This window comes from the organism of the source record quoted next, unplaced genomic scaffold (genome assembly GCF_019419815.1).
Source record: "Pyrus x bretschneideri cultivar Hongxiangsu unplaced genomic scaffold, Pyrus_bretschneideri_v1 Contig3, whole genome shotgun sequence".
Lineage (NCBI taxonomy): Eukaryota > Viridiplantae > Streptophyta > Magnoliopsida > Rosales > Rosaceae > Pyrus > Pyrus x bretschneideri.
Genome location: NW_025999612.1, coordinates 13590473 through 13605843, shown reverse-complemented (window position 1 = coordinate 13605843; position 15371 = coordinate 13590473). Strand labels below are relative to the sequence as shown.

General features: G+C 36.9%; 2 protein-coding genes and 1 pseudogene across 3 annotated transcripts; all 3 read right to left on the bottom strand.

Annotated features, from left to right (window-relative positions):
- Positions 1-1723: 1723 nt before the first annotated feature.
- LOC103946979 lies at positions 1724-5429 on the bottom strand (annotated as a pseudogene).
- Positions 5430-5597: 168 nt separating this feature from the next.
- On the bottom strand, positions 5598-8790 carry LOC103946867 (uncharacterized protein At4g15970-like). The gene is made up of 5 exons (XM_048589814.1): positions 8343-8790; positions 6822-7199; positions 6260-6741; positions 5922-6016; positions 5598-5801 (listed from the first exon to the last, which is right to left on the bottom strand). Exons 1-4 carry the CDS (start codon positions 8532-8534, stop codon positions 5968-5970), a joined length of 1101 nt encoding a protein of 366 aa, XP_048445771.1. The 5' UTR covers positions 8535-8790; the 3' UTR covers positions 5598-5801; positions 5922-5967.
- Positions 8791-11051: 2261 nt separating this feature from the next.
- Positions 11052-14677, bottom strand: LOC103939688 (uncharacterized protein At4g15970-like). 2 transcript variants are annotated; one of them, XM_048589022.1, is made up of 6 exons: positions 14509-14677; positions 13770-14415; positions 12487-12852; positions 11890-12371; positions 11338-11416; positions 11052-11148 (listed from the first exon to the last, which is right to left on the bottom strand). In XM_048589022.1, exons 2-5 carry the CDS (start codon positions 14025-14027, stop codon positions 11383-11385), a joined length of 1140 nt encoding a protein of 379 aa, XP_048444979.1. In that variant the 5' UTR covers positions 14028-14415; positions 14509-14677; the 3' UTR covers positions 11052-11148; positions 11338-11382. The 2 variants fall into 2 exon arrangements, with proteins under 2 accessions (XP_048444979.1, XP_048444981.1); XM_048589024.1 differs by having other exon boundaries at positions 13770-14269.
- Positions 14678-15371: the final 694 nt, after the last annotated feature.

Here is a 15371-nt window from a genome sequence, read left to right as displayed (position 1 = left end):
GATCTATTTCCTGGTCCTCTTCTTTCTAAGGTGACTGGTTGCGACCGAGCGGACCCTCTCTCGGCTGGTATGGGCACATTCGTCGAGAGCTGCCGAGGTTGGCCGACCTGGCCATCTTCGAAGGCTTTACTAACCAATAGTTCAAGCATTCTGGTCTGTGTATCGTTGTTACTTCGTATTGCTTCTAGCAAATCATTCATCCTTTGACCAATCGACTGCTCGACCTGACGATACTGCTTATCAAGTCGTCTCCGAAGAAACGACCTAGTTGGTGGATCAGAGCCTTCCCCACCATCGTCGTCGCAATCTTCCACTATCCCCTCCACAAACATGCCTGTCGTTTGATTCGGGATCGCCGCGTTGTGAGGTTGCCCGCCGAGACAGATTTCATTTTCTCGGCGTGTCACACTTGTAGCCTCGGGCGGCGCAGCAATGATCGGATTTTTTGCTGGGTGTGAATCCTGCCCAAGGCCTTGCACTGGTAAGTCAGCTGTTGACTTTCCCATGGTTGTTTTCTTCTTTGTAGACCGTGTCTCAACGGTCATGAACTCCGAAGGTTTAGCACAATGGTCCCACTGGGCGTGCCAAAATGTTGACTCTAAAAATTACAAAACCTACGTGGCGCGCAGGCCGAGTAACTAATAAGCTAACTACGTCCTTCGGTTGAATGCGGGGCGTGCCAACTCGTCGGCCGAGCTCGGCCGAGGAGTAAAATTTGATGTTGTCGCGTTGAGCGCGCTGTCGACTTCTGTATCTTGCGATTGCGACCGAGGAAGGAACGCTCTCGGTCTTTGGGTTCTATAGCCTGAAGACAAGGCTACTAATTCTACGGAGTTCACAAATCGTCGGAGCCTGATTCGGTCACTGTGATTATATTCGTAAGAGTATAAGCACGCCGAATCAAGACCAAGCTATACGGGCACAGGTACTCGAATGTGATATATGTCTTGATGGTAAACGTAGTTCGGCCGTTGAAATACCGAACCCTGAAACTTACTTGCGAGTATCCAATCATAAAATCACTCGGCGTCTAATGCGCCGAGCAATGCAATTCGTAACACCCAACTATGCCGAAAAGGCTAGTAAGATGACCTCTACCAACAAGGGTTCGAAAACCCTTCTCGGCCGAGACTTAGATAGATAATCGGTCGACCTCGACGCAGTGCTGTTTATCCAAACTGAAGGTGTTTCTCGGTCGGCTGATTCTGCGGCAGCAGTGCTGTTTCTCCAAACTGAAGGTGCTCGCCGGGTGCTTCCACAGTGCTGTTTATCCAAACTGAAGGTGTGTTGGCAGGAAAAGAAAAGGGAAAAATCTCAAGATGTTTGAGAGGTTTTGCGCAGGGCAATTGTATGATGATTTTGAAGGGCCTTTCTATTGCGTGATTTCTTGTATTTATAGCACCTCGTTCCTTGAAACCAATTCTGATTTGGATTGGGAGTCCTTGTCCCATTTCGACTCTAACTCGAACAAACCTACTCCCACTGGGGTTCTGAATTTTCCTTCTTTTCGAGACTCCATTCTTTGCCGGTCGAAACTCCTGGTCGCACCAGGACTTCTTCGCCCTTTTCTATTTATCTGGACTACTTAGGATAGGATTTGGCCGACCCTGCCAGCTGGCCCGGGTTTCATTATTCGGCCCATAGTATTTGTCATCACCTTGGGCCGAGCACATCTTGCTGCTCGGCCCAGCCATATTATTTTGGGCCCAAACAGTTACAAAAACTGAAAACTGAAAAATGAAATGGTTATCTAATGATCCTTTAGAAATAAACTTCATTTTAAACCGTTATAATTAAATAAAGCAATGTAACATTGTAAAAGTAGTTTACGCACTGATCTTGAATACGTTATAAGATATACCATGTGATCAGATGTTGCATCCCTTCTCCAGTGATCACTAATGCTTCCAAAGGCGTTGGAAAGAAGTGCTTCAATCAATTAGAAGGTCAAAGGGGTCAATGCAGACAACAGACCGTATATAAAGTTCCAAAAGAAATAGGAAGATAAAAAAAACTGTTAAAGGGCGACATGAGAAATGTTGGCATTAGAAATAGGGTTTAACATATGACCAGAAGCTACATTTAAAAAAAAAAAATCCGTATGCTTAGCAAGGGGTTTATTGATTTGTTGGTTAAGAATATCATTTCTTAAACCCAAGGTATTAAGTTCGAATCCTCCTTGCTTGTGTAAAGAGCAAACCAAAAAAGCGAATGCTTAAAAATGAATTGAAAGAAGACTTACAAGCGATTGATAAATATATACCTGCAATTTTGTGGGATTGTCCATAAAGCATGTAATGTACCATTGGCGTTGCGAGGCGATGCCATGTAATTTCTCCGTACTTGCAGCAAAATTTAAGATCATTGACGTTGTTATCGAGACCAAATGCAAACTTGACTAAAATCCTTACTGGGTTGACAAAAGCCACCAAAGTATAGTGCGTCAAAAAACCTCATTTTCAGTCCAATCTCAGCAACAAAGGGATCAGACTTAATCCCATTTTGTACATCTTGTTCGTGTTTTCTTGGATACGTGTTTCTGGAAAAGTACCAAAACTTATAAAACAGAATAGTCCGATCATTGGATTTTACATAGGAAAATCCAATGTTGGGTGAATTTTTTACATTGTAAGAATCACCTGTGAAGTTATCACAAGAAATTTGAAGATTGGCATCTGGATAGAATTGTGAGAATGGATTTCGAAGCCACATTATATCATTATCATGTACATTCCAATATTAAACGCATGCAACAAAATCAACAACAGTTAAAATAAATTGGCATGCTACCTTTTTTCTTTCTTTCTTGATATTGTAAGTTTTGGGAAAGTAAGCAAAAAATTGAACAGGAATTACCATAAGAGTAAATTGTAGCAATGATCCCTCAACTAAAAATCTATTACCATCGGTCCCTCAACTTATCAAAACGTGTAGCTATGATAATTTTCGTCAACTTCGTCAGAATTTTGTCAAAATGAGCTATTTTGGAAGGACCATTGCTACAAGTGGATTAGAGTTGAGGAACCATTTCTCTAATTGAGTTAAAGTTAAGAGACCATTTCTCTAGTTGGATTAAAGTTGAGGGACCATTGGTAATAAATTTTTAGTTGAGAGACCATAGCCGCACTGTTTTTATAAGCTGAGGGATTAATGATAATGAACTTTTAGTTAAAGGACTGCTGCTACAATTTACTCTTACCGTAATGACAAAGCTATAGCCTTTCTCGAGAATAAGAGATATAGACTGGACTTTTCCTCACGTTATCTGCAAGTAGTTTGACGACGTAAAAACTGCCTCGTGGGTAAAGTTGGCACGTTGAGTTTTGAGTTGATAACAATGAGGGTGCAACGCTAGGCAACGAGCATATGCTTTTTCGTCCAAGCAGATGACTACAAAATGTTTGAGCAGCCATTTCGTATTACTTCCGATCTCGAAACTCTCTAGAAATAGTTTTAATATTGAATTGGGTTCTCCCCATGCATGCCCCATTCAACTCAGTTGTTATGATAGTTTTGTCCTTCATGCATGCATTTTTCAGAACTTTATCCAAAGGATCCTTCTCCTCCAGCTGCTTGCCCTGCGTGCACCGGTAACCATGCATGCATGTGTTATGTGTACGTATGCACTTAATTAGGTACTAAAGTAATCAATTTATTTGTGTTTGTGGAGTAGAAAGTAAAATGGGTTAATCAGTGAGAGAGAACTAATTAGTAATTAATTAAGCGGACAACCGTACTCGCCTGCTGAGAGGGAGGGGTTGTGGTTTCTGTAGGAAGGGAGGTGTGGTACCCCTGCCAAGGCATCATAACGAGATCTAGGAGGATACACAAAATTGTAGCCAATAAAGCAACCGGTAACAGCTGCGGCAGCCATAAAAACCAGTGTCGTCCATGCATTAATCCTCTTCTCAGTAACATCGAAAACCACCGAGTTTCTAATTCTTGATGCTTTTTCAATTACAAATTCACTTCTTTTATTCTATTGGATAATTGGGTTGCAATTTGGCATATATATATATATATGTATATGTATATGTATATGTATATGTATGTATGTATGTAAGTATGCATACCACGGAAATCTCTATGGGAATGGATCTTCATTTTTTTTTATTTATAAAAATAGGGATTAGTTATGGGATCTACACTACATTGAATTTTAACAATATGAACCGTTTATTTTTCAAGTTGTACCTCATAAATCATTCTTACAAAATATTAACCAAATCGGAAACGTTTAAGACATCTAATCGGATTAAATTGAATTTTTGCAAAATGATATAAGAATCGAGACTTACAAAATAGACAGTTCGGATTGTTAAAGTTCGATGTAAAGTGAGTCCTGCATCTAATCTCTATTTTTTGAAAAAAATAGGAATCCCTTTGCATAAAGGTTTAGTGTATGCCACATCTTGGCTTTCCCGCTTTTCACAACTAGCTAGCTAAGCTAAGCTAAGCTAACTAGAGTAGTCATTAAGCATCCAATCTCATATCCTTCTTATCCCTCTTATTTATGTGGTCACGGTTAAGCTACATCAACATTTTATATTTCTATTATTTTTCATCTTATTATATCTATAAAAAAAATCAATATAAAATGTTAACGTGACTTAACCGTGACCACATAATATAAGAAATGATGAAAAAGGTATGTGACAGGAAGGGCAAACAATCCAGGTCCATTAAGAACAACTCTACCTTTTGGTTTGGTTAGAACCGACTGCAGCAACAATTTTGTTTTTAGTGGGTTGCGTCGAAACTGCGAGATTTAATTGTTAAACAATTGTGACATTGAATTTTCGGATAGGAAACTCTAATTTGTACATTTCAAGTTGCAGGTTCGAAGTCGAAGTAGACATTACGAAAGTCCCATTTTCGTAGTGTCAATTTGTTTTTAGGTTTGGGTTTCAAGGTTTGTGCTTCAGACTTGAGAAGAGCATATAAAGGAAAGAAAAAGAATGGATGAAAAATGGGGATGGAAGCGCGGGAAAGGAAAATACAACGATTATTGAAAACAAAATCTTGAAAGTGAAAACAATTTAATATAGTTTTTTTGTATCAAATTAAATCACTGCTTTCAAAATGATAAATCTTGTACTTTTTTGTATTTTCTAAATTTTCTTGCCAGGAACTTTGACAAATTATTTATTACCGAGACAGACAGTCGATGCATTTAATCATGCTAGAAAAATACGTACTCTTAACTTTCTTCATAAATCTTCAAATGTCCATTGTCATGGGTCCGCGAAGGTACTCCTAATATAGAGTTTTGATTGGTTGACAGAACATCGCCAACAACTGTAGGACGGTGGATTTCCACATCCCTGTGATCTCAACCGTTTAAGAATTGTCATAGTGTAACTCCACCTATTTAAGAATTTCTGTCAGTATAAAGCGTGAGGAAAAAAATTGTGAAAGTTGTACCGCATCGGTGTTACTAATCTATTTCATTTTATTAATCTAAACTATGCTTCTGCACATGCTAGGGGATAATATTTGTGAAAAAATTGGACTTGTACATTAGGTATCTGTCCCTTTTGATTTGTACATTTCAAAGTTGCATGCTATTTGAAGTTGAAATAGACATTACGCAAAGGTAATCCATAAATTAATGGTGGCATATTTCTTTCACTAATTCACTTTAGATAACTTGGAAAAAGAAACACAGCTGCAAAATAAGTTTTGTAATAATGTAGTGAGCAAGATATAAGTTTTGTAATAGTATTCACGAGCAAGATGAAATATATTTGATCGCCAGGGAGCAATTTCCATCGTTGAATTTAAGCCTCTTTTTCTTCTACCTGAAGTATATACATGAAAAAGTGGGAACTATACGCGTCAGATTCATGCATGCATGGGATGGTTTTCAAATTAAGTTTCAAAGATATTTGGTCATCAACGTAACATTTTATAAGATTTACCTGTAATTTAGAAAGCTCTACAGATTGGAATAATCTTTTTATAGTTTCACTCCCTTGTCCTGTTACTATGCTTCCAACGGCGTTGGAAGGAAGTGCTTCAAGTCAATCAGATACTCAAAGGGGTCAATATACATACATACATACATACATATATATATATGTATGAAAAATAAAAAACCAACAGTCCTTATAATTAAGTTCCAAAAGAAATTAGAAATGGGACTGCAACTTCGAAAGATCAATATGAAATTTTTTATTTGATTGCAAAAGATATAAAAACTGTTGGCATAAGAAATGGGCTTAACAGAAGATTCATAACCGGTGGATAAAAAATTTACCTGCAATTTTGTGGGACGGTCCACACAGCTTGTGATGTGCCAGTAGTGTTATGAGGCGATGACATGTATTTTTTCCAAACTTGAAGCAAAGCTTTAAGATCGTTCACTTTGTTTTCAAGACCAATACAACAATTAGCATGCATTGTGCAAACTTGGTTAAAGTCCTCACTTGGCTCACAGAATCCACCAAAGTATTTTGTATCCAAGAATCTCACTTTTAATCCAATCTTGGCAATGAAAGGATCAAATTTAATCCTATTAAGCACTTCTTGTTCATTTGTTTCTGGATATGTGTATTTGGAGAGGTACCAAAATTTGTAAAACCCAATAGTCCGATCATTGGATTTTACATTGACAAATCCACAATTGGGAGGATTCTTAAAATTATAAGAATCGCCCATGAATTTATCAGTTGCAATTTGAAAATCCGCATCTGGATAGAATTGTGGGAATGGATCTCGAAGCCACATTATATCGGTATCCTGTTCATTAATTTCACTAAATAGTTGATGCATGGAAAAGTAAGCAAAAATTGGAAGAACTTAAGGACTAAGAAAAATACCGTAAAGATAAAGTTGTAGCCTTTGTCGAGAATGGAAGACAAAATCTGGGTTCTTCTCCACATCATTTGTAAGTAATCGGGAGTTAGATAAAATACCTCGCCGGTAAAGTTAGCACCTTGAGTGTAAAGTAGGTAACAATGAGGGTGTATTGCTAAACAACGAGCATATGCTGTTTGGTCCACGCAGATGACTAGCAAATGCTTGAGCAGCCATTTCGTGTTACTTCCGATGTTAAAGCTTTCAAGAAAGAGATCAAATATTGAATTGGGTTCTGCCCATGCGTCATTTAACGTAGTTATTATAACCGTTTTGTTCTTCATGCATGCATTTTTCAGAATTTTATCCAATGGATCCGTATTATCCTCCAGCTGGTTGCCCTGCATTTTTTTAAAACCAAAAGGTAAATTAATTTACCACACATATATAATAACAATAAAATGTGTCTAATGTATGTAATAATATATGTAATTTACCTACAACATAATATATGCCATTTAGTTCAATATTTAATTGACCTATATTTCACATAGATATAGGGAATTTATGTATCTATTTGAGGATTCTCGCCGGATCCTGTTTGTAAGGATCCCGGTGATTCTCAAAGCACATTCATTCATCGTACATCGAGCTGTCAGAAATTATTATAAATTTTTTTATTTAAAATTGAATATAAACAGTACCTAACGAAAACTGACTGCACGATGTGCGATGAACAGATGTGATTGGAGGATCGAGATCCTCTCTCTTTGAAAATAAAGGATGACATTTGGTTCAAGAAAAAGGATGTCATATGTCATTTGGTTAAAAAAAATATAGACAAATTACTTTTATGAAGATTTTTTTTTTGTTAAACGGTAGATTTTGTTAGATTAGCCACCAACGGGATTTGAACTCACGTCATTATGCAAAAATTCAACACCTTTCCACCATTGTGATAAATGGCCACTTGCATGAAGATTAAAGTACCAATTTGAAATACATTTTTTTTTAATTTTTCATAAGGAATATATTTATATATTTAATATATATATATATATATATATAAAGAACATATATATGTATGATCTATAAAAATGAAATTTTGAACAAAGTGTTGACTAAACAATTATTAAAGCACAATGTACCTACGAGTTGAATTTTTGTTTTTTTAGTAAAATGATACATTTTACACGAATTGAGAATTTGGTTAAACCATACAATTAACAATTTTGATATCAAATTCATCATCTACGAGATTCGGATTTTAAATCTCTCACTTACAAGTGAAAATAAATAACATCATATCGTAGAATTTTAAATGCTTGAAAAAAAAAAACGAAAGAAACTAGATCAAATTTAAGATTTCATCATTGTTGTTGGGATTTCATCATTATAGGTATTAATAAAGTTTATTGACAGAACTAGGAAATAAAAATTGCAATAACATCTGTCTAATGAACCCATAAGTTGATTTGTGGAGTACAAAGTAAAAGAGATTAATTAGTGAGAGATAAGTAATGAATAAGGACTAGTGTACTCGCCTGCTGAAGTGGAGGGGTTGTGTTTCTGCAGGAGGGGAGGCGTGGTGCCAAGCCATCATAAAGAAATCCAGGAGGATACACAAAATTATAGGCGATAAAGCAACCGGCGACAGCTGCTGCCGCCATAAACACTAGCGTCGTCCGTACATTAGTCATCTTCCCAGTAAGATCAAGAACCACCGAGTTTCTCATTCTTGACGCTTCTTCAAACTTATAAATTCACTTCTTCATCTCTTGGATAACTGGGTTGGTAATAGATATGCCTAACCGCGTTAGACTTGGTCCCTTACCTCTGTGTGTGTGTGTGTGTAAAAGTGTAGTATTTAATTTATATGTACAGATATTAGAGAGATTTTTTCTAAAATCAAGAATCATGTGTAAGCTTGCTGCGAATAGCAGGAAGGCTAACTAGACTAGTCATTACGCACAATAGTATTAATATAATAGCCTCTACTCTAAAATAGTATTAGTACAGCGTCAAAGTCCGAGATTGAATACGTAGACAACTCGGGCATTGGACTTTAGGAATATTATTTTTTACATTTCAAGTTGCTGGTTCCAAGTTGGAGTTGGCAATAGCATTACGCAAGTCCCAATTTCTTACTTCAAATGGTTACCAAACGGGCTCTAAATAATTTGTAATTTTCATTTTGTGTGCTTTTTGTTGTAAATATCTTCTATGTCTCCCCCATCATCCTTCATCCATTCTTCTTTATCCCTCTTAGTTTCTTTCTACCACTAATTATAAAAAAAAAAAAAACTAAGAAAAAAAAATTGAACTAAATGGTTATCAAACATCGTTTTTTTCCTTACCCTTTTTGATAATGTTATATGATATGTGTACTTGTGTGGCCTTTGGTGTTCATGCATGGCCATATGGGAGGAAGGAGTTGCGTATCATTATGATTTCATTGTACAACTGGAAATTATGACCCTTGTATAAAACAAGTACTATAAACAACGGCGAGTTAGTCGTCTAGAGAAAGGTATCATTTTTTTTGTCTCGTCAAGAAGTATGATTTTCGTTTTTGAATATGTTGACCCTAAAAATTAGAAAACCTATGTGGCGCGCAGGCCGAATAACTAATAAGCTAACTAAGTCATTCGGTTGAATGCGGGGCGTGCCAACTCGTCGGCCGAGCTCGATCGAGGAGTAAAATTTGTTGATGTTGCGTTGAGCTCGTTGCTGACTTCTTTATCTTGCGACTGCGACCGAGGAAGGAACACTCTCAATCTTTGGGTTCTAGAGCCTGAAGATAAGACTGCTAGTTCTGCAAAGTTCACAAGTCGTCGGTGTCTGATTCGGTTACCGTGATTATATTTGTAAGAGTATAAGCACGTCGAATCGACACCAAACTATACTAACACAAATATTCAAATGTGATGTATGTCTTGATGGTGAACGTGGTTCGGCCGTCAGAATGCCGAACTTTAAAACTCACTTGTGAATATCCAATCATAAAATCACTCGGCATCCGATACGCCGAATGTCGTAACTCGCAACACCTTACTTCGCCGAGACGGCTGATAAGATGACCCCTGGCAATAAGGATTCGAAAACCCTTCTCGACCGAAACTTGGATAGATAACCAGTCGGCCTCGTCGCAGTGCTGTTTATCCAAACTGAAGATGCTCCTCGGTCGGCTGATTCTACGGCAACAGTGCTGTTTATCCAAACTGAAGGTGTTCGCCGGTTGCCTCCACAGTGCTATTTATCCAAACTGAAGGTATGTTGGCGGAACAAGAAAAGGAAAAATCTCAAGGTATTTGAGAGGTTTTGCGCAAGGCAATTGTATGTTGAATTCAAGGTCCCTCTTTGTTGCATGATTTCTTGTATTTATAGCACCTACTCCTTGAGACCGAATCAAACCTCTATCTGGATTGGGAGTCCTTGCCCCGTTCCAACTTTACTTCGAACAACCCTACTCCCATTAGGACTTTGAACTCACCCCCATTCGAGGCTTTATTCATCGCTGGCCAAGAATCCTAGTTGCACCAGGACTTCCTCGACCCTCTTTATTTATCTGGACTACTCTTTCCTATGATAGGACTTGACCGACCCTGCTAAATGGCCCGGAATCAATCAGGCAGCCCATAGTATCTGACACAGTTTTGGGCCGAGCACAACCCTATACTCAGCCCAACAATATTATTTCGGGCCCAAACAGAATCACTCGATTTCGTTGAGTATTGAAGAAGTTATGAACGTTTAAAATTTACCCAGTTGCTGGAGAGTTTTCCAGTTTTCCAGTTTTTCTTGCGGATCAGTCATCTTTCAAGCTATTTTCCAGCCATCTTCGGCAACCATTGGGCTTCCAAATAGGTATAATCTTGTTCTACACTTTCCTATCTTCATTTTGATATATTATGGGTTAAATTTGGTTAAGAAACGATTGAGTTACGAAGCTTTGAAAATTGCCCAAACTTCCGGCCAAGAGATCTGGGACGCTTAACGGAATTTTTAATGGAATGACCAAAATAATGGATGGTGAACAATCTCATGGACTATTTCTATTGATTTTCAATCTCAAATATCAAAGTGATGTGTTATGCAAATCTTAGAGATTGTTTTAGCTAAAAAGCTTCTTTTTTTTTTTTTTTTTTTTTGTAAAATTATTTTCTCTACATTTCATTGTTTCCTCTACCCACAAAATAAAAAAATAAAATAAAAAATAAAATAAAATAAAAGCTAAGAAAATGAAAGAGGAGTGCAAAGTGCAAACTGAGTCAGTTTTGTATTGAACAATTTTATATTAAGATGACATGATAATTGATCACCAAGGTGTCATTTCCATCGCCCCCTTACCTGAAATAACAACATAAAATACAAAACGTCAAATCCATGCTTCTTAAATCATTTTTCAATTTGGAAAAGTCATAAACAATGCAATATTGTACAAGTGTTTTCCAGCTAATCTTGTATACATGTTAGATATGTATCGAGGCCAATTTAATTAAATACATATATATGTACACATATACATATACGACTTACCAATTGCAATGAATTTTGTGCAATTTCCTTTCCCTTCTCCTCCTGTCACGAGTGCTTTCCAAGGCGTTGGAAGGAAGTGCTTCAAGCCAATAACAAAGTCGAAGAAAAAAGGTTCAATATTTTAAACGACAAATCGTATACTTCTAGAAGAAACAAACATAAAATAAAAAGTCAAACCACGTAACTCTAGAAGAAAATGTTTAAGAATAGTAAAAATTTATTTCCCTCTATTTCATCATCGGCGGGACCCATGAGGCGGCCGGGAGCCCACATACGATACGACTGCACCAATGCGGAACAAGTTCTAGAAAATGTTTTAAAATAACAATTTTAAAAAACAATTTTAAATAAAGGGAAAGTGATTTTCACACATTTTTTCTAATTTCTCATACATCCTCTTTATTTATGGTTATTGGATTGAATAAATCAAACAAAACCAATAATCAGATTAAACAAGAATGCGTAAAAAACTAAAAAATAGTGAAAATCACCTACACAAATAAAATAAGAACAAATCGCAACTCAATATGATCGATAATATATTATATATACCTGCAATTTTGTGGAACGGTCCATGAAAGTTGTGGCGTGGCAGTTGTATTAGGAGGTAAGGACATGTACCTTCTCCAAACTTGTAGCAAAATTTTAAGATCATTGACTTTGTTTTCGAGACCAACACAACAATTGGCATGCATTGTGCAAACTTGGTTAAAGTCCTTACTAGCCTGGCAGAACCCACCAAAGTATAGTGTATCCAAGAACCTCATTTTCAATCCAATTTGGGTGAGGAAGCGATCAAATTTGATCTTGTTGAGAACGTCTTGGTCATGCTTCTTTGGATACGCCTTTCTAGAGAAGTACCAAAACTTATAAAATTTAATCGTGCGGTTGTTTGATTTTACATAGGTAAACCCTCCATTGGGAAAATTATTTACGCTGTAAGAATCACCATTGAAGAAGTCACATGCAATTTGAAAATCTGCATTTGAGTAGAATTGTGGGAATGGATCTCTTAGCCACATTATATCAGTGTCCTGTGCATCCAATTTTAGAAAGAAAAAAAAAGTAAGTAAAAGTTGGATACATATATAGGTAGATTAATAGGTGAAAGACAATGATAAATTAGGAATATTGGATTAAAGGAATTACCGTAAAGACAAAGTTGTAACCTCTGTCGAGAATAGAAGACAAAAATCGGATTCGTCTCCACATCATGTCCAGGTACTCGGAAGACATAAAAGCAGCCTCGCTGGTGAAGTTGGCACCTTGAGTGTAGAGTTGGTAGCAATGAGGGTGTGACGCCAAGCAACGGGCGTATGCTTTTCCGTCCAAGCATATGACTACCAAATGCTTAAGCAACCACTTTGTGTTACTTCCAATCTCGAAACTCTCTAAAAAGAGATCGAATATTGAATTGGGTTCAGCCCATGCATCATTTAGGGTAGTTAGTATAATGGTTTTGTCCTTCATAGATGCATTTTTGAGAACCGTATCCAATGTATATTCTAGAGTGGTCTGTATCATCAAAGATCAAATCAAATTATTGATCTACGTAATGGCATTAACCCCAACCCCTACGCCTGAGGGATTGTCCTATAAGGTTTTTCGTATAGAGCAACTCAAACACATATGAGATCAACGTGAGGTTAGGTGAGATAAAATTATACAGGTTTTCATAACTATGTGAGAACGGTTGAGCATACCCGGTGGTACGGCAACTTGACCCAAGATTTTTCATTGGGGCCCGACCCGGAGGGGAGCAAGTGTGCCAGTACACACGACAAGGACAGCCATTACATGTGTAAAAGCATTAACCCTTTTTGAGTCATGTAGATTACAGGATAAAAAAGAATATTAGTATATACAAGGAGAGCTAGCTAATTATTAAATATGGGTGAAATCCGAATTAAATTGGTTGAGAAAACAAAAATTGGCATGGTTCGATGAGTAGAGAGAAAGGTAATGATCTTAAAACTTTGATTAACCATGTGAGCAAACAGAAACAAAAAGTCTACTATTTGGACAAGTATTGTTAGAATTCCAGAAGCGCAAATTGACTTCTTCTTCTCTCTCTCTCTCTCTCTCTCTTCGCCATTGAAGATTATGAAACATATATCGATAAACATAATTATCTGAGTGCCAAATCCTTTTATAATTGTGTATATATTGATTTCGGATTAGCTAGCATACAACAAAAATATATTGTTTTACTTAATTTGCTACAAGAGTCTACAAGTAATTACTACCGCTTTGATTTTTTATATCTGTAATCGAACGTTATCAGAAAAAACTAATAAATAAAACATGCAGCTGTTGGAATATGCCGGCATTAATTATGAACTAAAATAACAAGCCTTCGGATGAACGCAAAATAGAACATGAGAGAGAGAGAGAGAGAGAGAGAGAGAGAGAGAGAGAGAGAGAGTACTGGCCTGATGAGAAGACAAATCGTAGTCATAATAGGATCCGAGCAGAAATCCGGAGATGATAAAGCAACCCACAGTGGCTGCCACAAACAGCAACGTCACCCTTATAATCCTCTTCACCAACAACGCTCGGTTACTGCTGCCTGATGATCCTTTTCCACCGTTGGATGTTGGTGACGATGGTGATGATGATATTGGCAATTTCATCATATCATTCTCGCTAACATAATTTCCAGCTGCTTCATCTGCCGATAATTTGCTCATTCTTACTTCCCTCTCTCTCTCGCTCGCTTGCTTTTGGAGTCGGACTGTCGGATGGATATATTTCGGCAAACTCCGCCTCGAGTCTTAATTCCCTGATTGTTTTGCTAATACGAGGTGTCAACTTGTATTACATGCCTGCCTGCCTGCCTGCCTGCCTGGCTAATTGTTTCTTCCTCTGAGCCTTATTATCCTTCTGTTAATATGTACCTAATTTTTACTGAAGACCTCTAACGCTCTAGAATCTACATATAAAAAAAGGAATAAAATTAATAATTTTTCATAAATAAATTGAAAATTGAAGGGATGACCACCATAGCTTGTACAAGTCCACCAGGTAAGCCAAGTACTAACTAGGGTTAGTCCATGTACATATACTGCACGCAGGCATCTGCATATATATAATAAATTAATAATGTCCACCCCTGGAACAATTTACATATAATTCTAGTTATTATCGAAATACATGTAATTATAATTTTACCAGTAAATCATTGCACATAGCGGACAGACAATGAGGCCAGCCGCCAGGCCAGCATGGAGTTTAAATCAGCCTCTTCTCTTCCAAAATTCAAGGAATTAATATATCATGTCATGTCAAAAGCCTAAATGTATATTCTTTCACAAAATTAATCAATCAAAAGCCTTAAACAATTTCAAAAAGAACTTGTTATGTTAAACCTATTTGGGGGAATGGATTTAATTTTTGGTTGCAAGTTGCCAAGTCAAACGATGCCCACACATGCAAGACACAAACATGTGTTGTTTTGGTGATGGCCACTAGTCATTAGTCTAACATGAACCACAAGAGAGATAATGTTGGGAATTACATCAATAATAGAGAGAAGACTTTTCAAAAATTGGAGTTTTCTTAATTCTGTGCCTAATTCTTCACTTCAATTCAGCTGCAAGCCTGCAACCCATATTTCAACGCTATGTTCATTAATTTTCTGCCTCATTTTGAAATTTGTTAATTTTGTGCCTAATTTTGTCATCTCTCCATAATGCATAGTATAGAATATTTAACACACTAAAACACTTAATTAGTATTTTTTTTTTTATTACAATCAATATTACTGGTTTAAACTATACTAAGGCAATTCGTCACTTAATGTTTTACCTGTTAATTTTATGTTTGCAGTTTTTAGGAAATATTTAGGGACAAGGATTGTCTGTCCTCCCACTTGCGGTGCCCTCCCGTGCCCTCTTATATTTTGTGTGGTCACGGTTAAGTCACGTCAACATTTTATATTGTTTTTTTATAGAGATAATAAGATAAAAATGAATAGTAATATAAAATGTTGACGTGGTTTAACCGTGACCACACAAATAGAAGGACACGGAATG

Bases quoted from the DNA above. Each gene is read 5' to 3' on its own strand.
- LOC103946867 (XM_048589814.1), bottom strand. From the start codon at position 8,534: ATGAGAAACTCGGTGGTTCTTGATCTTACTGGGAAGATGACTAATGTA. The intron at 7,200-8,342 runs GCGAGTACACTA...AAAAAAATGCAG, and splicing joins CAACCCCTCCACTTCAGCAG to GGCAACCAGCTGGAGGATAA. The intron at 6,742-6,821 runs GTATTTTTCTTA...ATTAATGAACAG, and splicing joins GCTACAACTTTATCTTTACG to GATACCGATATAATGTGGCT.
- LOC103939688 (XM_048589022.1), bottom strand. From the start codon at position 14,027: ATGAGCAAATTATCGGCAGATGAAGCAGCTGGAAATTATGTTAGCGAG. The intron at 12,853-13,769 runs GCCAGTACTCTC...TTGATGATACAG, and splicing joins ACGATTTGTCTTCTCATCAG to ACCACTCTAGAATATACATT. The intron at 11,417-11,889 runs GTATATATAATA...ATTGGCTTGAAG, and splicing joins ACCGTTCCACAAAATTGCAG to CACTTCCTTCCAACGCCTTG.